We start from the raw sequence: 21,106 nt of genomic DNA, 5'->3' as shown, positions 1-21,106 counted from the left end.
GCTGTTGCCCCAGGCTCTAGGATGCGGGGGAGGAGTCTCGACACGTGGGTGGGCGGGGCCTCCCCGGCCAGCGCCCCGCCCCCTTCCACCAGGAGCCAAGCAGCCCCAGGCACAGGGGAGGGGGCGGGGCCCTTTTTGGGGTGTGCGGGCTGCCGGCCAATGGGTGTTGCGAAGGGCGTCACCCGTGGCGGGGGCCGGAGTGAACCGGTGGTGGCTCCTCGCAACTTTTTCCCCCTCCGCAGCCGTGCTCCACCAGATCCCGGGGAGCCCCGCCGCTCTCCGGCTCCTGGGCTTGGGAGTGTGGGTCCCTCCAAGCCTGCTCTCCCCGCGTCGCTCCGGGACCCCTGAGGACCCACTGCCCGCCCCCCGCCAGGCCGGGGCCACAGATCCCCCGGGCGCCTCTCATCTCTGCAGCTCTTCTAAGACAAGATGCCATCGGGCTTCCAACAGATCGGCTCTGAAGTAGGGCTTGGCTTGCAGGGGCGGGCCGGGGGCCGGGGGAACAGGTCTGGCTTTTCTGGGGCTGGGGTCGCTGTCGGGGTCAATTAGGGGGCGGTCCCTGCACTGGCGCAGGGGTGGATGTGGGAGCAGGCTATTTATACCCGGCCTAGACAACCCGTGACTGTCGAATTCCAATCCTGTCAAGAGACAGAGCGGGTCCGGGGGACCTTCATGGGGCCCAGTCTGCAAGTGGACTCTAGGGATCCGGAGTCTTGTCTTCTTTCCTATTCCGCGGCACACGGAGTCGGGTTTGGGGGCACTCTGCCTTCTATTCAGCTGGGAAAAGCAGAAGTCCACCTTCCACAAGCTGTCTGTCTGCTCGGCCCTGCGGTGTTTCGAGGACTGGAGGCACTCCGTAGTCCCCACCCCCATTCCTGGGCGCCCTCCAGGACGCTGAACTTTCTCTCAGCCCTGTGATGGGTGGAGGGGCAGAGGGGAGTGTCACCCCCTCCCCCCCCAGCTCAGGTTTCCGCTTGGAGACAGTCTGTGCCGCCAGCAAGCAGCCACCGTGGCCACCGCCCCTCACGCCACCATGCCTCTCTTCCCCTGGGCATGGTTCTCCTTGGCAAGAATCTCTGCACAGCCCCCCAACCTTTGCTTGCAGCTTGGAAACAGGGGAGGGGGGGCAAGGCAGAGACATAGATGGCTACCTCAGGAATGACCTGGATGTCCTTTTTGGAAATGCCCTTTGGGGGGCCTGCTGGGGGCCTCCTGGCTGGCTGAGAGAACCCCCAGAAGGGAGAGAACAGTGACTGGTGATAATAATGCACTTGTCAGTTTATAAAACCAGCACTGTCAGGGTTACTGTGAGCATCTGAGTTTGATGTTCACCATACTCACTGACAAGGTAGCCCAGCGTGGGGCAACATCACCTTCCAGAAAAGGAAACCTAGATTCGGTTCAGCATGGAGAAGTGACTTACCCAAGGTCACACAAATCTGAGTGTGCCCCAAGGTCACAGGAGAATGAATCTTAGGACTTAGGTCCTCAAAATGTTTCTGCCTGTGGACTCTCAAACATCCAGTTTCTCAACTATGTTCCCTTTGGGTGCTCCTGTTTATAGTGAGATCTTGGTAACAATTCCTAATATGGTCCAGTTCTCTCACTGTGCATGTTGGATGGAACCCAGCATCTGTAGGCTTCAAGCTGGCCCCTGGCAGAAGACAAGAAAGCATGATTGTGTGTGACATGGCCCTCTTGCCTTCTGTCTGTTCAGGACGGGGAGCCTCCTCAGCAGCCAGTGACTGGGACCCTAGTCCTTGCCGTGTTCTCTGCTGTGCTTGGCTCTCTGCAATTTGGCTACAACATTGGGGTTATCAATGCCCCTCAGAAGGTGAGGTGACCTGCAGGTTTAGGGGTTTCTCAGGGGTGGTAGAAAGGGAAGGGTCTGCAGGGAATCACTTCCATGCTGTCCCCCCCCCCCCCCAGGTGATTGAACAGAGCTACAATGCCACGTGGCTGGGGAGGCAGGGGCCTGAGGGACCTGGTTCCATCCCGCCAGGCACCCTCACCACCCTCTGGGCTCTCTCTGTGGCCATCTTTTCTGTGGGCGGCATGATTTCCTCCTTCCTCATTGGCATCATCTCTCAGTGGCTAGGAAGGTATGGGGCTGGGGGACAAAAGTGGGGGAGTGGTTGGGGAGCCACAGCGTGGGTATTCTGACATTCACAGCCCCACTCTTTGCCCTCCAGGAAAAGGGCTATGCTGGCCAACAATGTCCTGGCTGTGCTAGGGGGCACCTTCATGGGCCTGGCCAATGCCACTGCCTCCTATGAGATACTCATTCTCGGACGGTTCCTAATTGGCGCCTACTCAGGTACTCATGAGCACCGCATCCCTGTCCTGAGCCCTGCTCTCCTTCACCATGCCTGGGCTTCTGGATGGATGTGGGCAGCTCCCCTCAGCCCTCTCTTCCCACTTTGCAGGGCTAACGTCAGGACTGGTGCCCATGTATGTGGGAGAGATTGCTCCCACTCATCTTCGGGGTGCCTTGGGGACACTTAACCAACTGGCCATTGTCATTGGCATTCTAATCGCCCAGGTGAATAGGCCAGGCCTTGGGGGGGGGGCACGGTAATTAGGGAGGGGTTGGGATGGGCCACCAGAGTCAGGCTGGATTCCTGAGTTACCTGCCCTTCTTCCCAATTTTTCCCACAGGTGCTGGGTTTAGAGTCCCTGCTGGGCACTGCCACCCTGTGGCCACTGCTCCTGGGCATCACAGTGCTCCCTGCCTTACTACAATTGATCCTGCTACCCTTCTGCCCGGAAAGCCCCCGCTACCTCTACATCATCCGGAACCTGGAGGGGCCCGCCCGAAAGAGTGAGCACTCAGCCCTTGTATAGCTCAGGCCCCTGCCTCCACCCCATTCTTTTAGCACCCGGCCTCCTCTCAGGCCCTGTCAGGCCTGACCCTCCCCACCCCCAGGTCTGAAGCGCCTGACGGGCTGGGCAGATGTGTCGGATGTGCTGGCTGAGCTGAAGGATGAGAAGCGGAAACTGGAGCGTGAGCGACCCTTGTCCCTGCTCCAGCTCCTGGGCAGCCGCACCCACCGGCAGCCCCTGGTCATTGCGGTTGTGCTGCAGCTGAGCCAGCAGCTCTCAGGCATCAATGCTGTACGTATGGAGCGGCCTCCTGGCAGGGCATGGGTCATGCATCAGGCCAGGGGAAGGGAAAAGGGGGCAGCCTCCTCTTCTCCAATGCTCAGGGTCAGTCTAGCTTGGTGTGGCTAGGGTGGAGGACAAGTCATCTCTGCCATCCTCTTTGCTCCTCCTTTCCCTCTAGGTTTTCTATTATTCAACCAGCATCTTTGAGTCTGCAGGAGTGGCTCAGCCAGCTTATGCCACCATAGGAGCTGGCGTAGTCAACACTGTCTTCACCTTAGTGTCGGTAAATATCTGCCTGTGGAATTGCCTGTGACACTGGCTTCACAGCCCTGTGAAGGGCTGTCCCTAACCACCCAAGTCCTCTCGACTTCCTGTACCCCCCTGCCAAGCTCTGACTCTCCCTATAGGTGCTGTTGGTGGAGCGGGCTGGGCGTCGGACTCTCCATCTCCTAGGCCTGGCGGGCATGTGTGGCTGTGCCATCTTGATGACTGTAGCTCTGCTTCTGCTGGTGAGGCCTGGGCGCTGGGAGGGTCTGCCCAATACACCAAGGAAAGGAACAAGCCCAGGAGGCTCTGTGGCTTGCCAGGGCCACAGCTTAACACTTATGCCTTGAAATCCTGGGACAAGCCTGTATTGGCTTCAGTTGTCAGAAACCATGGTTGGTTTTTCTGAGGGAGCCAGGCTGTGCTGGGCCTGATTTGGGAGGTAGCTATAGCACAGGTTTGGCAGCCAAACCAGAGAATATGCCCATCAAGCCTTAAGAGCAATAATTCCTAAGAATCGGAGCTGAGGGGGAATTGGCCAGCATAGGAAAAACACACCTTCTTCCTTGAATCTACTTGGGGTGCCCAGAGAATGCTAGTGTTCAGAATCGCTCCAGGGAAGCAGCAGAGTTAAGTATGTCTTTGATTCCAGCTCTGTGGGAGGCAGGAAGATCAAGAGTTTGAGGCCAGCTAGGGGAAAGAGTGAGACCCTATCTCCCAAAAAATGGTCAGAGGTGTGGCTCAGGTGGTAGATACCTTGCTTAGCATATGCCAGGCTCAGTTCCAATCTCCAGTATGGGGGTGGGGAAGCCAAGCATCAGCACTTGGAAGACTGAGGCAAGAAAATCACAAATTTAAGGCTAGCCTAGGCTAAATCTTATAGTGAGACCCTGCCCATCTCTCCACTTCTCCTAAAACAGAGGAATGGAAGAGAAGGGGGAAGAGAAGGGGGAAGGGACAAGGTAGAAGAGAAGGAAGAGGTCTGATCTAGCTCAGAAAATACTTCCCCCAAGCTGATACAAAGGACAGGGTTTTTTGTTTTTTTTTTTTTTTTGTTTGTTTTTGTTTTTTGCGGGGGAGGGGAGGTGGTCAGTCCTGAGGCTTAAACTGTGGGCCTGGGCACTGTCCCTCAGTTCTTCAGCTCAAGGCAAGCACTCTACCACTTGAGCCACACAGCGCCACTTCTGGTTTTCTGGTAGCTTATTAGAGATAAGGGTTTCACAGACTTTTCTGCCCGGGCTGGCTTTGAACTGCAATCCTCAGATCTCAGCCTGCTGAGTAGCTAGGATTACAGGTATGAGCCACAGACACCCCCCCCACACACACCATCACCCCCTCCCCACCCCACCCCAGGCACAAAGGGTGGATTTTGCTAGGGGCTAGTGGCTTACACCTGTAATCCTAGTTACTCGGGAGGCTGAGATCTGAAGATTGCAGTTCAAAGCCAGCCTGGGCAGGAAAAGTCCATGAGACTCTTATTTCCAATTAAGCACCAAAAAAAATCTGGAAGTAGGGGTGGCTCAAGTAGTAGAGGGCTAGCCTTGAGCAAAAAAAAACTCAGGGACAATCCAGGCACTGGTGGCTCACTCCTGTAATCTTAGCTATTCAGGTGGCTGAGATCTGAGGATTGTAATTCAAAGGCAGCCCATGAAGGAAAGTCCATGAGACTCTTATTTCCAATAAACCACCAGAAAACCATAAGTGGCACTGTGGCTCAAGTGGTAAAGCTCCAGCCTTCAGCTGCAGAGCTGAAGGACAGAGCCCAGGCCCAGAGTTCAAGCCCCATAACCAAAAAACAACTCAGGGACCAGACAGTTCAAGCCCCAGGAGCATCACAAAAATAATTTTTTTAAGTAATTTCAGTTCTCTGAGCCAAGAGCAAGGAAAGATCCTGAAAGATTTGAACAGTTTTCCTATTCTTTAGGAGCGGGTTCCAGCCATGAGCTACGTTTCCATTCTGGCCATCTTTGGCTTTGTGGCATTCTTTGAAATTGGCCCTGGCCCCATCCCCTGGTTCATTGTGGCTGAGCTCTTTAGCCAGGGACCCCGCCCAGCAGCAATGGCGGTGGCTGGTTTCTCCAACTGGACCTGCAACTTCATCGTGGGCATGGGTTTCCAGTATATTGCGGTAGGTCCTCCACCCCTGTCCCACTCTCCCAAACTGGATACCAAGTGCAACTCACCATTAGCCCACTTGGTTTCTAGCCAGAGACACCCCCCCCCCCCCCCCCCCCCGTCCCCAACTGTTGGTCTTTGGGTCACTTTAGTGAGCTGCTTCCCTGGAGTCTAAGGAGACAAGGGGGCAGAACTATATTGGATGGCAACAGTTGTGTCTTTGAACAAACCAGTGACATAACTTCACTTAGAACAGGAATAAAATAAGCTTCATATTAATACAAATGGCTGGGAATCTACTCCAAACACAGTAACACAGAGTGAAGAGGGCAAAAACAAAGGTGTTAGGGTTCTGAAAGAGTCCTTTTTTTCAGTGTAAATTCTTATTTGTGGTCATTTCCATTGTCCTTGAAGGGGTCACCTGTAGCACACCCAGATCCCTATAAAAGGCTTTAATTCCTGCTTGCCTGAGTCCACCTTTTCCCTCCTCACCCCTCTGCCAACATCTTTTTTCTTTCTCTACCTGTCCCAGGATGCTATGGGTCCCTACGTCTTCCTTCTATTTGCCGTCCTCCTGCTTGGCTTCTTCATCTTCACCTTCTTAAAAGTGCCTGAAACTCGAGGCCGGACATTTGACCAGATCTCAGCCGCCTTCCGCCGGACACCCTCTCTTTTAGAACAGGAGGTGAAACCCAGCACGGAACTGGAATACTTAGGGCCAGATGAGAATGACTGAGGGGCCAAGGCCAGAGAGAGAACCAGCTCTTCCGCCTCTGAGACCCCCTCCTTTCCTCTGCGGCACTTTAACCCTCTCTATCCCATTACTTCCAGTGTGGAAAAATCCTACAACCTGGTAGAAGTGGGAAGCTAGAGGGATGGATGGTCTGAGCACCCTTTCATTCCCCTGTGTGACTCTTGGATTATTTATGTGTGGTGGTTAGGCCATGGCCATTGGTGTGGGCCACTCTCCCCTGACCCTCCCCCTTCCTCCTGCCTCAACCCAGACCTAGCTCCAGAATACTTCATCCCTTCTAGAAAAGGGGAACTGCAGGAAGGGAGATCCTCGCCTGCTTCTTTAGTGGGACAAACATAAGCAGAGAGCAGGATGTCAGACTGACAAGTCAAGTTTCCCACCAACTTCAGCTCCTCCCACACTCTTGCCACACCAACTCTAGGTGAAGGGGATTCTGTCTTGACCCTTCCAGGGCAAAGGACAAAACCTCCCAAAATCTTGCCTCTCCTCCCTCCCTTTAGGTTCAGCCTTCCAGGGTGAAAGGGAACACATGACAGTATATACCCGCATGTGGTAAGAAAGGGCAGCAGGCACCCACTCTAGTTTTGGGACCCTATTCTGATTGCCAAGACTGCCAAGTGGGGGCCCAACTCACTCTACTTGCATCCTGTACCCACAGGCTTTTGATTTGTAAGGCTGTCTGCTAACATTGGTGGGAAGGAGCCTTTAGATATTTTTGTATATGTATGGATAAGGGGCAGGGAGCAGCCATCAAAGGGCTGCTGTATTAAATGTGTATATATACATGTATAAAGTCACTGCATGAGTGTCCTGTCATATAGGCATTGGAAGGTGGGCTAAGACAGTGACCATAACCCCCTTGCTCACCCCTTCTCATTCAGTCCTGCCTCAGCTCAAGGTCTCAGAATCCTCCGTATGCTGGCACTCATGCCCCACTTCACAGTAATGAGGGTCCTTGTCAATAGCTGCACAGCTATGGATGCTGGAGCCAGGATCAAGATAGGTCCCGCCCACTGCACACATTCCCCTCCCTCTCTGTGGCAGTTACTAGAGATCCCCGATTCTCTAAAAAAGAAAAGCAGCAGAGATCAAGACAACAGGAAGGCCTGTTTTTGTTTTTACTGGAGGCTCAGGTGGCACGTGACAGTTCATAAAATGGCTTCAGAGGGGGTGGGGGTGGGAAACAAAAAATAAACTGGGTGGGAAAGAAAAACAACCAGGAGGAGGTTAAGAGCTGGCTGATTCCTTAACAGCCTGACTTAGGGAAGGGAGTTGATGCCTCTGAATAATAAGGATGAATCCCTTCCTTCAACCCAGAGTAGGGAAGAGAGGGGAAAAAAAGGCAAAAGGCTGTTGCTTTAGCCCTCCTGAGTCTCAAGGAAAAAGGGAAAAGCCGGTGTTTCGATGTCATGAATTATGGGAAAGAGGGGAGGGGGTGCTGGGTAGGGTCAGTTGGAAAAACTGGCAGATACCTAAGGGCAAAAAAAAAAAAAAAAAAAGACGACAAATCATAAAGGAGGATAACTTATCATCAGAACCCAGTCCCCTGCCTTCTAGGCTACCCGCCCTGAGAGGAGCAGCCGCTAACCAGATGGTAGCTCTGGGTGTCCTTTGAGTTGGAATCACTCCAGTATGTTGTGGGGGGGGTCCCCACTGTTGATGGGGGCTGAGGTCTAAAGAGAACAGCAGTGGCCAATTAAGACTCCTCTTCTTTAGAGCCCTCTGCTTCATCTTTCTCCCACCTTTTCCCTTTCCCATCCTTCTGCAGCCAGTCTCCACAATTCACCCCTACAAGCTAGTGTTTGGGTTCCAAGGAAAGCCTGGGAGAGTGGGTTCTGTGGGGGGTGACAGGGGTTTGTCTGCCTGCCTCAGCTAGGTTTCCTGATGGGTGGGGTGGCGGCCAGCAGCAGAGCCAGTGGGCTGCCCAGAGGGGTGGGGCCAAGGGAGCTGAGATGCAAAGGGACAGGATAAGAAGAGAAGAAAAAAAAAAGAAAAGGACAGAAAAGAGGGTGGGTGGTCTCAATTGTTCTTGCACTTCATTCCCAGAGTTTTAGATACCCAAGATCCTCACCTCTGGGGCTGTGGGCTGCCTGGGGCCAGGAGGTTGCTGCCGTCGCCGCTGGAAATAGGGGCGATTTCGTGGGCGCTGGGGTTCAGGCCGAGAACCATCAGTGGGGCCTTGGTTGGGTTTGGTCTCACCATCCCCACCTTCGGTGGTAGGTTGTTGCGGCGGTCTGGGGCGGAAGGGCCTAGGGAGAAAAGGAACCAAGAAACCTAGAGTAGACTGCCTCCCTCCAGAGTCTCCCCCAGGCTCCCCATCCCCAAGGGCCCAACACTGAACTTTTGAAAAAGGCAAGAGAAGATGAGCTGCAGAAAGGGAGTCCTACCTTCGGTACCTGGGCCGGAATCTGGGTGGGGGCACCCGTTCATCTCCTTGCTGTTGGTCTCCCTCCAATGGAGCTGTCTCTTTGGGTTCTACCCCGTCGGTGCCCTGGGAATGTACAAGTCCTAGGTGGGCTATGGATCATCAACTGCAGGAGCCTGGTTATTCCTGGCTCTTCCCAGCCCTCTGATGCATTTCCTTTGGGGACCCTGTGGTCTCTACACTTTTTCTCTTGTATTCGGACAGCTGGCATTCCCTCACCTCTAAAGGCTGCTGCTGATTGGGGGGCCGAGGGCCTCGCACAAACCGCCGACGATAGAAGAAGGGTGGTGGGCGCCGGCGTCTGGGCCGCTGCCCGGAGTCCTCAGCCCGCTCCCCTTCACTGCCAGGTTCTGTCCCACCCGAGGGAGCCTCTGCTACCATGGGTGGTGGAGCAGCTGGGCGAGGTCGAGGGATGAATCGGCGGAACCTACGTCGGTTGGGGGCATACCGGCTGCCCTTCACTGGCACCCCCCCGGGTCCAGTTACATTAGCAGCCTCTGCACCCTGGAGAGTACAAGAGGAAGTCAGAGCTCACCCCATGCCAAATACATAGCTACATATTTGCTAGAACTGAGTCCCCTGCTTCCAGCCAGAGATCTCCCTCCAGATATCCTGTGGCTCCTGGAACCTCTACTGGTTTCTCTCCCACCCCATGGAAAAGTGAGTTCTTCCCATTTGAAAAGAAGCAATCTATCCTTTGGAAAACATGACAATTACCCCAGACTGGGGTTAGGTGGAAAGAAAGGGCCATATCTCTTTCAATATAGAGGGCAGGCTCTGAGAACCCTACTAGGATCAGGGCTCCATGAGGAAAAGAGACAAGGAAGTGGGCTGTTTTTTTTGTTGTTGTTGTTGGTCATGGGATCTGAACCTTGGGCCTGAGCGCTGGCCCTCAGCTCTTCAGCTCAAGGCTAGCACTCTACCACTTGAGCCACAGCGCCACTTCCAGCTTTTTCTGCTTATGGTGCTGAGGAATTGAACCCAGGGCCTCATGCATTCAAGGCAAGCACTCTACCACTGAGCCACCTTCCCAGCCCGACATGGAAGTGTTTGATGAACTACATGCAAAGAAGAAATGCAGACACTACTGATTGATGAAAGGGTCATATTCTTTAGGACACTTCTTACAGAAGTCCAATTGCTAAGACAACATTTGGTGAGAGAATATAGCCCCATCCCCACAATCAGAGGCAAAGCTGGTTCCACTGAGTAAAGCCCAGGCTGACTTCCAGGCTACCTCCCTACAACCCTGGCCCATAATACATACACAGACACACACACAGAGAAACACCCCCTACCACCACCACCACCAAACCTTCTCTCCTTCTACGACATCAAACTCCACAGTCTCTCCATCTCCAACACTACGCAGAAACTTCCTGGGGTTGTTTCTTTTAATAGCTGTCTGGGTGGGGAAAAGGCAATGAGAAAAGTGAGGGCAGCAAGACCAGGTCTCAACCCTGCTGCCGTCCTCCACCCAATTGCATTGTTTTTATCTATTTTTAGGTGCCAGTCCTAGGGGTTGACTCAGGGTCTGGGTACTGTCCCTGAGCATTTTTGCTCAAGGCTAGTTGCCTGCCACTTGAGCCACAGCTCCACTTCTGACTTTTTGTTTTTAGTTTTTGACAGTTAACTGGAGGTAAGAGCCAGCCTCGGCTGGCTTCAAGCCACAATCCTCAGATCTCAGCCTCTTGAGTAGCTAGCTTACAGGTGTGAGCCACTGACGCCCATTCTTTTCAATATTTTACTTGGGGTCTGGGACTGGAGATAGAGCAAGAAGGTAGTCAAAGTAGTCTGGGAAGGGGTGGGGTTGGGGCGCTGGCCTACTTAGATTTTGGTTGGATCCCCAGAACCACCAAAAAATAGTGGGGGGAGTCATAAATTAGGGGCCTGGGAACCCACTGTGAAGTTACTGCAGTCTCAAGACATTCTTCTCTTCCTCTCTCAGACTTCAAAAATAAGCAGGGGGCAAGACTGTAAACTTTAAAAAGTAGAGATGGTCTACAGTGGCAAAGTAGGTAAAACATACTGTGCTTCTTACCTCGATCCCACTGAGAGCTCTCTCCACCAAAGCAGTGGTTCGCAAACTAGTGAGCAGCAGAATCACCTGGGAGCTTGCTAAACAAGAACACTGGACCCCAGCCCCAAGCCTGATTGAGTAGCTGGGGCAGGGCTGAGCTTAGATGTCAGGTGGCGCTGCTGCTGTTGCAGGTGCAGGGACCACACTTTTGAGACCCATAGCACCCAAGTCAGTCTTTCTGGCCTGAGTTCTTTCCCTCAGAAAATTGCCCAGTTCTTTCCTATGGTATTAACAGGTCCCAGAAGGTGGTGAGCATGCCATACTTCGAGGACAACACGTACAATTTTGATGGCCATTCAGTAACCAACACAAGTGTGGTTGATACAGGCACCTGGGGCAGGTGGGAGGGCATCTATTTCCATGCGGGCAGGCCATTGTGCAGTTAAGAGCTGGATAAACAATAGTGTGTAGCTAAGGGTTTATGGCAAAGGCCTTCAAAGACAAGGCCAGTTCTTCCCCTTAAAAAGCCAAACCTAGCTCTTACCTGGTGAACAAAGACATCCTCCTTGGTGTCATTCCTGCAGAACAGGATGGGTCATTAAGGGGGTGACTTTGGTAAGGTGCTCAGCTCCACTGAGGCCTCCCTACCTGTCCCTCCTCTCCAATGTGCCAGTTACCTGGGGGGTACACAGGGCCCAGGAAGTAAGAGGTGATAGCCAACAGGGCCCTCAGAAGCTGGTCTTGAGGAGGAAGTACACTTTCAACCTCAGTGAAAGGGCAAAGGGAGGAGGCAAAGGCACCTTGGAAGAAGCTGGAACAACTCTTTACCTGCCAATGCTCCACCTTCATTGCCCAGGGGCACCTTAGAACCTGCTGGTGCTGGGTATAACTGTCCCTGCCCAATCTCCCCTCCTCCCAGCCCACATTGGGGGTGGAAAATTCCACATTTCCTTCCATGTTCAAGGAGGAAGAAAGCAGGATCAGGGCCAGAGGTGCAAAACAATTTTCAGAAAAGGACAAGGTATCCAGAACTTGCTCCAAATCACCATAAAACCTTGTCTTCACCTCAGCTTAGAGGTCCTCTTGACACAGAGGGACCAAGATTAAGACAGAAGAGGAGTAGTCATTTTCTACACTACCTTGACTATTAGCCCTGGTTTATCCTAGAATTCCCTATAGGGAAGGGAGAGGAAGGAACTCTTCACTGCAATCTGCCTTCCCCAGAACAAATGCTCTAAAGCACTGGGATCTGCACAAAGGTCAGCCTGCTAAGAGGGAACTCAGGCCTCCCTGGAGGGCTTGAATGGGCAGGGTGCCCAGGCTAGGGAAAGCCCCACAGGGATAGGTCTGGGACTGCTCAGAATCCACCACTACAGCCTCTCCCAGCACTGGGGGGGGGGGGGGGGGAGGAGGGGGAGCTGAAGGAAGGCAGCAGTCTCTGGAGAGGCTAACTCCTCCCTCCGTCACTCCCCTACACCAGCTCAGTGTCAGCAGATGAGGGGTTCAAATGAGCCACAGCTCTTTAGTGAGCTAAGTTGTGATGGGTTGTCTTTAATTAGGAAATGGGTGAGGACTTCAACACAAGAGCCCAGAAGTGCAAAGAACCCAAACACAACCCTCAAAGACACAGCCATCTAAACATAATGAAGCAATTCCAGGAGTTGTGGAGACAGAAAAGCCAGGAAGGTCAGAGCTAGGTTTGCCAAGTTCCCAGATCATTAATCCTCTGCTGCCCTTGAAGATGTGGAGGCGGCTTCATCTGGCCACTGAGCACACAGGCGTGCTGTCATTAAAGCCTTTCAACCAGCATCAGCTGGACATGGAAGCCATGTGCCTTGCCAGGGGTAGCGATGAGGTTGGGAAGGTGTCCAGTCCCACAAGCCAGTTCTGAGGACACCCATTCCTCCCCTTCCCTGGGTTCCTCGGATACCTGTTGATGAATCCGTAACCATTCCGCACGTTGAACCATTTGACAGTGCCCAGGACTTGGATTGCTGCCAGGCAGATGCAGTGGGGACAGTAAGATAGGGGGAGAGATGGAGTTGGACTGAGTTTTCAGACACTCTCCCCCCCACACCCCAAATCTAACTTGCCTCCTTATTAAGCTTTCCTCCGACCAACCAGGTTTCGCTAGTAGCTTTAAAGTATTCTTATGCCAATTCCACCAAGTGGAATCACCCACACAACGTATACAGGCTCTCAAAACTCAACTCGAAGACATGTTCCTCACACCCTACAAACCTGAGCCCTTCACCTAGAACCCGGTCCCCCACCTGGGTGTCCGCAAAAGTGTCTCTCTCTCTCCATGTTAAGGGTCCCCACTGCACCTGCTTCCCAGGCTCAGAGGTTCTCCTGGTACTTACTCACCAGAGGCAAGGAGTACCCAGTCTCCTGCACCTGGGGCGGGGGAGGACCCTAAGGCTTCGTTCTCCACCCCACCCCCCCTCTGCCTCAGCTGGACCTGCTGGCCCCGCCCTCCCGCCCAGGAAGGGACAGCAGGATTTCCCACCAGAGAAATTCACTTAGCTCGTTCCAGAGCTCTCAGCCCACTTGGCCTTGGGGGAGGGGGGGGGTCTCTGAACCAAGCCCGCCTTCAGCTTTTCCAGACCCTCCTCCCCCTCCCCCAGCCCGCCCGCCCCCCACCCCCAGCCGCCCGGGCGCGCGACCCTCCCCCTCACCCAGCACCGGCTTGTCCGCCTGACTCCGGGCCGGGGGCGCGGGGGTTCCCGAGGCCGCCGTCGCCGGGTTGCCAGGGGTGCGAGAGCCTGGCGCCGAGGGGGTACCGGCAGCGGGGCCCGAGGCGGTTCCGCCGCCGCCCGCCCCGCCGCCTACTTTCTGCGGCTCTCCCGCGGGCACCGGTACCACCACCGCTACCACCCCTGCTGCCGTCGCGGGCACCGTCGCCGCGGGGGCCGCTGTCGCCACCACTGCCGCCTCCGCCTCGCTCATCCCGCCGGGTCCAGTACCGGCCCCCGCCGCCACCGCCTCCGCCGCCACCGCCACCGCCCCGACCCCTCCCCCCGGCTCGCGGACCCGCCGCCCCGCTCGGTCCTCGCGCCCCTAGCCGAGCCCGCACGCCGGCAGCGAGCCCCGAACCGAGGCCAATCGCAGCCCGCTATCCGGGCACGCGCAAGCCCCGCCTCCCAGCCGCAAGCCAATCCTAGCCGCGGAGCCCCCGGGCCCGCACGCCGGCCCCGCCTCCCGGACTTCGCGTGGAGGCGAAGGCCCTCGGCCCGCAGCCCCGTAAGTACACCTGGGCCCCGCCCCTCTGGGGTCACATGACCCGACAAGCCCAACCTATTGGCCGGCGGCTCCTTTCCCCTCCCCCTTCTCCTCTTGCCACCGGCCGCGGGAAATCAAACGGGCTGGTCCCGCCCCAACTGCCACCTGGTCTCTGCGCGAAAGGCGGGGCCGGGGGCGCGGCTCCCAGGTTGCCCTTGACGACCCAGGTGGGGGGCAGCAGGCGGAAGCCCCAGTTGTAGCTTGCACTCTCCAGACCCCAGGTGCCTGACTATTGACAGGTGTAGACTCCTTCTCCCGCCCACTACCACCCTGGGGATGTAACGCACACCCCGCAGGGCAGACTGGAAAGCGTTGCAGAACTGTCGGTCCAGCTCAAGTTCTCACAAACCGCGAACCCTTTTATTTTGTTTTCGGGATGAAGTTTGCGTGCATGTGTATACACAGTTTACTGAGTTTTGCTAAATGTATCCATCTGTGGAAACAATGCCCTAATGAAACTATGTCCTAGCCCTGGAGCCTCTTTCCAGGCAACGCAGCTTCCCCATGGGCCACAGATCTATGTCTCCACCTCGACTAGTTTCTGGGTCTCTCAGGTCTACGTGAGGGGCGGTAGGATCCCCGGCCTTCATACGTAATGTCCTCTAGTTAGGAGGCCCTCGGTGTCTCGTAGGGTGAATATCAGCTTACACACCTTCCAATCACTATCACATCCTTTATTTCTCTTACAGAATTTTAGAAAATATTAAAGGATCTTAACCATCGCTTTTTTTTTCTCTTCCCACCTGCAAGGAACACACATAATAGGCTGTAAATACAAAGAGAGAAAAAGAACCTCTTAGTTATGCTTGATGCACGGAACAGTGCACATGTTTAATATTTACTGAATAAATGAATGGCCCGCAATCAACAGACCAGAAGACTGAGTTGTAATGCGATTATGCTCTCAGGTTACTTGGGAGTCTGTGGAAGTTCGTCCGGGAAGAAGCCTCAATCTCCCTCCCAAAATACTGAGGCTTTAGAAGTCGACCCGCTGGCCAGCGCGTATTTTTAGCCAGACTATCTCACCCAGGAACAGCACACGTGCCCCCACGCGCCGCGCCGCGCCGCTGGCCCCACCCCACCCCACCCCATCCCACCCCACCCCACGTGCGCTTCCCCAGCGCTAGAGTCGGTGCCAACATCCGAATCCCTTCTGCCGCCCGCGACCGCAGCCTTCACTTCTCCCGGTCCTGGCGCGCCCTCTGCCGGTAACTGCTGAAGATAGTCCGGTTGCGCGTCCTTAATTGGAGATGTTCAGCTATCCTTACTCCAGCTTAACACTCCTTTCTGATTTCCAAGGCATCTGGCTGGCACAGTAGACAAGGGGGGGGGGGGGGAAGGGAGGGAGGAGGGAGATGGGGAGGGGGGAGGGGGAGAGAGGAGAGAGAGGGACAGATAGAAACTAATTCGCAAAGCAAGGCCGTCAAGGATACAGAAATGTGCCCACTCCTTCCTTCTTATATCATTAAGGACCGATTTACCTGTGCCCAGCCCTAGCCTGAGACCCAGACTGGGAAAAGACAAGCAAGATACTTTACAGGGTGACCGAAGCAGCAAAATAATGATATGGAAAGTTATATATATATATATATATATATTCAGATGTGGACTGGTTAACTGAGTTTGAAGATGAGGTGAGAGAAAGCTCAGAGTAGAGGGATGAGCTCTTTTTGTAAAAAGACTAAGAAAACATCAGGTGGGATGTGAGGGCGATCTGGCTGCGACATCTGTCACCCCATTGATCTCCAGGGTTGAAAACATCCGGTGGCCAGGTGCTGGTGGCTCACACCTGTAATCCTAGCTTCTCAGGAGGCTGAGATATGAGGATCACGATTTAAAAAAAAAAAAGTCAGCTTGGATAGAAGAATCTGTGAGACTCTTATCTCCAATTAACCAGTAAAAAGCTGAAAGTGGGTCTGTGACTCAAGTAGTAGAGCAATAGCCATGAGCAAAAAAAGCTCAAGAGATAGCACCCAGGCCCGGAGTTCAAGCTCAAGGACTGGTACAAAGAAGAAAGAAAGAAAGAAAAGAAAGAAAATGTCAGGTGGATTGAGGGATGGGAATATAGGAATTGCGGGGAAAGTACCCCTGGAAAGTGAACACTACCTATATGTGGAACAGGTGCATACTCTTGTCCCCATAGCCAGTCACTGGTGGCTCACGCCTGTAATCCTAGCTACTCAGGAGGCTGAGATCTGAGGATCATGGTTCAAAGCCAGCGTGGGCAGGAAAGTGCATAAAACTCTTTTTTTTTTTTTTGTCGGTCATGGGGCTTGAACTCTGGGCTTCGGCGCTGTCCCTGAGCTCTTCAGCTCGAGGCAAGTGCTCTACCCCTTGAGCCACAGTGCCACTTCTGGTTTTCTAGTGGTTTATTGGAGATAAGAATCTCATGGACTTTCCTGCCAGGCTGGCTTTGAACCACCATCCTCAGATCTCAGCCTCCTGAGTAGCTAGGATTACAGGTGTGAGCTACCAGTGCCTGGCTCCATGAGACTCTTATCTCCAATAAACCACTTAGAAAACTGGAAGTGGCACTGTGGCTCAAGTGGTAGAGCACTAGCCTTAAGCTGAAGAGCTGAAGGATAGCATCCAAGCCCAGAGTTCAAGCGCCATGACAGACAAAAAAAAAAAAAAAACAGAAATCACTGAGAGATGCAGTAAGTTTGTGTGTGTAATGTTCCAATTATTTAATACTTCTTTCTTAATTTTAAAAATAATTTATACCTTTTTTGTTTGTTTGTTTTTTGGGGGTCCAGTCATGGGGCCTGAACTCTGGGCCTCGGCGCTGTCCCTCAGCTCTTCAGCTCAAGGCTAGTGCTTTACCACTTGAGCCACAGAGCCACTTCCGGCTTTTTTCTTTTTGCTTATGTGGTGCTGAGGAATCGAACCCAGGGCCTCATGCATGCAAGGCAAGCACTCTACCACTGAGCCACTTTCCCAGCCCAATAATTTATATCTTTTGTATGTGTGCCAGTCCTAGGGCTTGGTTGACCTAAGAGACTGGGCACTGCCCTGAGATTTTTGCTCAAGTTTAGTGCTCTACCATTGAGCCACAGCTCCACTTTGGCTTTTATTTTGTTTGTTTGTTTTGGTGCTTAATTGAAGATAAAAGTCTCACATAATTTCCTGCCCAGGCTGTAGCTAAGATTACACGCATTAGCCACAGGCACCTGGCTCCTTGGATTTCTTTTTTCATCAGTCATGGGGCTTGAATTCAGGGCCTGGACACTGTCCCCTACATCTTTTGCTCAGGGCTAGTGCTGTACAACTTAGAGCACAGCTCCACTTCTGGTTTTTAGGTGGTTAATTGGAACTAAAAGTCTCATGGCCTTTCCTGCCTGTGATGACTTCAAACATCAATCATCAGATCTTAGCCTCCTGAGTAGCTAGAATTACAAGCATGTGCCAACCAGTGCTTGGCTCTTTGGTTATTTTAAAAAATAAATTGTGGAGGCTGGGAAGGTGGCTCAGGGTAGAGTGCTTGCCTTTTATAAATGAGGCCTTGGGTTCGATTCCTCAGCACCACATAAGCAGAAAAAGCTGGAAGTGGCACTGTGGCTCAAGTGGCAGAGTGCTAGCCTTGAGCTGAAGAGCTGAGGGACAGCGCCCAGAGTTCAAGCACTACGACCAGCAGAAAAAAAAAAAAAAAAAGAGCTAAGTGGTAAAGTGCTTGCCTAGCATGCATGAAGCCCTGGGTTCAATTTCTCAGTACCACATAAACAGAAAAAGCCAGAAGCAGTGCTGTGGCTCAAGTGGTAGAGTGCTAGCCCTGTAGAAAAGAAGTTCACAGACAGTGCCAAGTACTAACTAAATTCAATCCCCAGGACTGACTAAATAATTTTGTGTATGTGTGTATGCGTGTATATGCATGTATGTTCACACTCATTGGTAGGGACGCAACCCCGGGCCTCATCTATATTTGGTTAGTCCTACTGAGCTACATTCCCAAATTGTCTAAATTGTTCTAATTGTCTAAAAAAGTTTAAATGTTGGGCTGGGGATGTGGCTCAGTGGTAGAGTGCTAGCCTTGAGCAAAAGAAGCTCAGGGACAGAGCCCAGGCCCTGAGTTCAGGCTCCATGACTGACAAATAAAATAAAAATTAAATGCTATAGATAATAAGAGTTTCTGATGAAAAGGCTTCCTCCTTTCTCCTTTCCTCTGTGTGTGTGTGTGTGTGTGTGTGTGTGTGTGTGTGTGTGTGTGTGTGTGTGTACTCACACCAGTCCTGAGGCTTGAACTCAGGGCTTGGGTGCTGTCCCTTAGCTTTGATGTTCATGATAGCACTCTACTTCTGGTCTTTTAAGATAAGAATCTCAAGGACTTTCCTGCCTATGTTGTCTTCAAGCTGGGATACTTATATCTTGGCCTCCTCAGTAGCTAGAGCTGAACAATCTGATCAATCTATTTCCTCTACTCCTGCCCACTTGAAGTTGTGTTGCACAACTGTTCACTATTAAAGATAAAATGCTGCTTGCCTTAACTATTGCATTATACATCCCCATTAAGACCCAATTTTCTGAAAAGCTATCCTCAGCTGCTTTTCTTATTAACTCAAATCTAGACCCCTCGCCTCTCTCCTGCAGTGATACTGGGACTCGAACTGAGGACCTCAAGCTCTTGCTAAGCTTTTTCACCTATGACTGGTACTCTACCACTTGAATCATGCCTCCAGTCTGGCATTTTGCTGGGGAATTGAAGATGGAGTCTCTCAGACTTGTTTTTTATTGTGAAAATACTGTACAGAGGGGTTACAATTACATGGGCAAGGTAATGTACATTTCTTTTTTTTGGGGGGGGGGTCCGGTTGTGGGGCCTGAACTCTGGGTCTGGGCGCTGTCTCTCAGCTCTTCAGCTCAAGGCTAGCGCTCTACCACTTGAGCCACAGCGCCACTTCCGGCTTTTTTCTTTTTGCTTATGTGGTGCTGAGGAATCGAACCCAGGGCCTCAGTCATGCAGGGCAAGCGCTCTGCCACTGAGCCACCTTCCCAGCCCAGGAGTACATTTCTTATCAAGCATTGTTGCCTCCTCCTTTGTTTCCCCTTACCATCCCTTCCCATCTCCTCCCCACCCCCACCCCCACTCCCTCTCTCAGACATTTTTGCTGCAGATTCTCAGCCTCAAGAGTAGCTAGGCAGGTCTAGAAAGGTGGTTCAGTGGTAGAGTGTTTGCCTTGCAAGAATGAGTCCCTGGGTTCAATTCCTCACTACCACATAAGCAGAAAAAGCTGGAAGTGGCTCTGTGGTCAAGTGGTAGAGTGCTAGCCTTGAGCTGAAGAGCTGAGGGACAGTGCCCAGACCCAGAGTTCAAGCCCCACAACCAACCCCCCCCAAAAAAAACAAGAGTAGCTAGGCTTACAAGTGTGAGCAATTAGTGCTTACTATTACCACTTGAGCCATGCCCCAAAGGCCTTTTGTTTTTGAGACCTTTTTTTTTGTTGCTGTTGGTCGTGGGGCTCGAACTCTGGGCTTGGGCGCTGTCCTTCAGCTCTTCAGCTCAAGGTGAGCGCTCTACCACTTAAGCCACAGCGTCACTTCAAGTTTTCTAGTGGTTTATTGGAGATAAGAGTCTGACGGACTTTCCTTGCCCAGGTCGGCTTTGAACTGTGATCCTCAGATCTCAGCCTGAGTAGCTAGGATTACAGGCATGAGCCACTGGCACCCAGCAGTTTTTGAGATCTTTTTGACCTGATTGGCCTCAAAATCTGGATGTTCTTGCCCTCACTTTCCAAGCGCTAAGATTACAGGTGTGCATTATCTTGTCTGCAGTTCCTTCTTCACTAAAATGTTCAAAGAATGTGTTTTGGTTCTCTTTTGGCTGCATTCATTGATGTGATCCTGTCAGAACTTCTGCAACCTGATCTTCCTTCTTCCTTCTTCCTCTCCTTTTTAGCTTTGTTCTCCATCAACCCCAATATTTCCAGGACTACATTCTCCTGCTGTTCCTCTGGCTTTCATGACCAATTTCTTTTCTTTTTTTGCCAGTCCTAGGGCTTGAACTTAGGGCCTGCGCACTGTCCTTTAGCTGCTGCTGCTTCTTCTTCTTCTTTTTTTTTTTTTGCCCAAGGCTACCACTTGAGCCATAGCACCACTTCTGCCTTTTTCTGTTTATGTGGTACTGAGGAATTGAACTCAGGACTTCATGCCTGCTACCACTAAGCCACATTCCCAGCCCCTGATGACCAATTTCTTTCTTTCGTTCGTTCTTTTTTTTTTTTTTTTTCCGTCATGGGGCCTGAACTCTGGGCCTGGGCGCTGTCCCTCAGCTCAAGGCTAGCGCTTCTACCACTTGAGCCACAGCGCCACTTCCAGTTTTCTGAATGGTTTATTGGAGATAAGAGTCTCTCAGACTTTCCTGCCTGGGCTGGCCTTGAACTATGATCCTCAGATCTCAGTCTCCTGAGTAGCTAGAATTACAGGCATGAACCACTCAGCGCCCGGCTTGATGACCAATTTGGTTGATGGTTTGAATTCTGTGGTCTGAATCAGCTTGGATGCTGTCTCTTAAGCTTGTTGTTGTTGTTCAAAGCAAGCACTCTACCACTTGATCCACAGGCCTACTTCTGGCTTTTTGCTGCTTAATTGGAGATAACAGTCTGGGGCTGGTTTTGAACCTTGATCCTCAAATCTCAGCCTCCCGAGTAGCTAGGACTACAAGGGAGCCAACTACAGACACCCGACATCTTTCTTCTCTTCTAATAGCTGTTCTCTTATTTCTCAACTGCTAACTTGTTCCATAGCCACAGCCTTTTTTTCTCCCCTCCCATTCCAGCCGCTCTCTCACCTCTGCCCTCCCATTTGCCATCTCCGCCAGCAACTCTGCCAAATACTTGACCTTTTCTCCACCCTCCACCTCCTGGTCCCATCTGCTGTGTCTGATTTTGTTACTTACCACCTCCTTCTTAGAAATTCTTTCTTATCATTTTTTTCTTTCTTTCTTAGTAGTAACAGTAAGAACCACCCTTTACTGAACATTCAAAGGGTGCCATGCAGAAATGTAAGTGCTTTAGATACATTAAATCATTTGGTCCCAATAACAATCTTGGGAAATAGATACTTAAAAGTAAATTAAATAATCTTCCACTTTTTTTTTTTGAGACAAAGTGTCAATAGGTAGCCCAGGAAGACTTCAAACACAGAATCT

General features: G+C 52.3%; 2 protein-coding genes across 3 annotated transcripts; one reads left to right on the top strand and one right to left on the bottom strand.

The window, feature by feature from the left end:
• The first annotated feature begins 248 nt into the window (after positions 1-248).
• Slc2a4 (solute carrier family 2 member 4) lies at positions 249-7,035 on the top strand. The gene is made up of 11 exons (XM_042670871.1): positions 249-462; positions 1,718-1,834; positions 1,930-2,102; positions 2,193-2,317; positions 2,427-2,542; positions 2,659-2,821; positions 2,927-3,114; positions 3,284-3,388; positions 3,513-3,614; positions 5,294-5,497; positions 6,017-7,035. The coding sequence occupies exons 1-11, from the start codon at positions 430-432 to the stop codon at positions 6,218-6,220; spliced, it is 1,530 nt and encodes a 509-aa protein (XP_042526805.1). The 5' UTR covers positions 249-429; the 3' UTR covers positions 6,221-7,035.
• A 307-nt stretch (positions 7,036-7,342) lies between these two features.
• On the bottom strand, positions 7,343-13,665 carry Ybx2 (Y-box binding protein 2). Of its 2 annotated transcripts, XM_042670821.1 has the most exons (9): positions 13,362-13,665; positions 12,614-12,677; positions 11,228-11,261; positions 9,979-10,068; positions 8,883-9,167; positions 8,626-8,729; positions 8,310-8,487; positions 7,827-7,911; positions 7,343-7,710 (listed from the first exon to the last, which is right to left on the bottom strand). In XM_042670821.1, exons 1-8 carry the CDS (start codon positions 13,630-13,632, stop codon positions 7,861-7,863), a joined length of 1,077 nt encoding a protein of 358 aa, XP_042526755.1. In that variant the 5' UTR covers positions 13,633-13,665; the 3' UTR covers positions 7,343-7,710; positions 7,827-7,860. The 2 variants fall into 2 exon arrangements, with proteins under 2 accessions (XP_042526755.1, XP_042526756.1); XM_042670822.1 differs by lacking the exon at positions 7,827-7,911.
• Positions 13,666-21,106: the final 7,441 nt, after the last annotated feature.

Source organism: Dipodomys spectabilis, unplaced genomic scaffold (genome assembly GCF_019054845.1).
Source record: "Dipodomys spectabilis isolate Male_0828 unplaced genomic scaffold, ASM1905484v1 ptg000576l, whole genome shotgun sequence".
NCBI classification, from domain to species: domain Eukaryota; kingdom Metazoa; phylum Chordata; class Mammalia; order Rodentia; family Heteromyidae; genus Dipodomys; species Dipodomys spectabilis.
This window is presented reverse-complemented; position numbering and strand designations above follow the sequence as displayed.

Coding starts and splice junctions, on each gene's coding strand:
- Slc2a4 (XM_042670871.1), top strand. CDS start 430: ATGCCATCGGGCTTCCAACAGATCGGCTCTGAA. Junction 2,103..2,192: donor ATCTCTCAGTGGCTAGGAAG/GTATGGGGCTGG, acceptor TTTGCCCTCCAG/GAAAAGGGCTATGCTGGCCA. Junction 2,822..2,926: donor GGAGGGGCCCGCCCGAAAGA/GTGAGCACTCAG, acceptor CCCCACCCCCAG/GTCTGAAGCGCCTGACGGGC.
- Ybx2 (XM_042670821.1), bottom strand. CDS start 13,632: ATGAGCGAGGCGGAGGCGGCAGTGGTGGCGACAGCGGCCCCCGCGGCG. Junction 12,678..13,361: donor GGCGGACAAGCCGGTGCTGG/GTGAGGGGGAGG, acceptor TCTGCCTGGCAG/CAATCCAAGTCCTGGGCACT. Junction 9,168..9,978: donor ATGTCGTAGAAGGAGAGAAG/GTTTGGTGGTGG, acceptor TGTACTCTCCAG/GGTGCAGAGGCTGCTAATGT.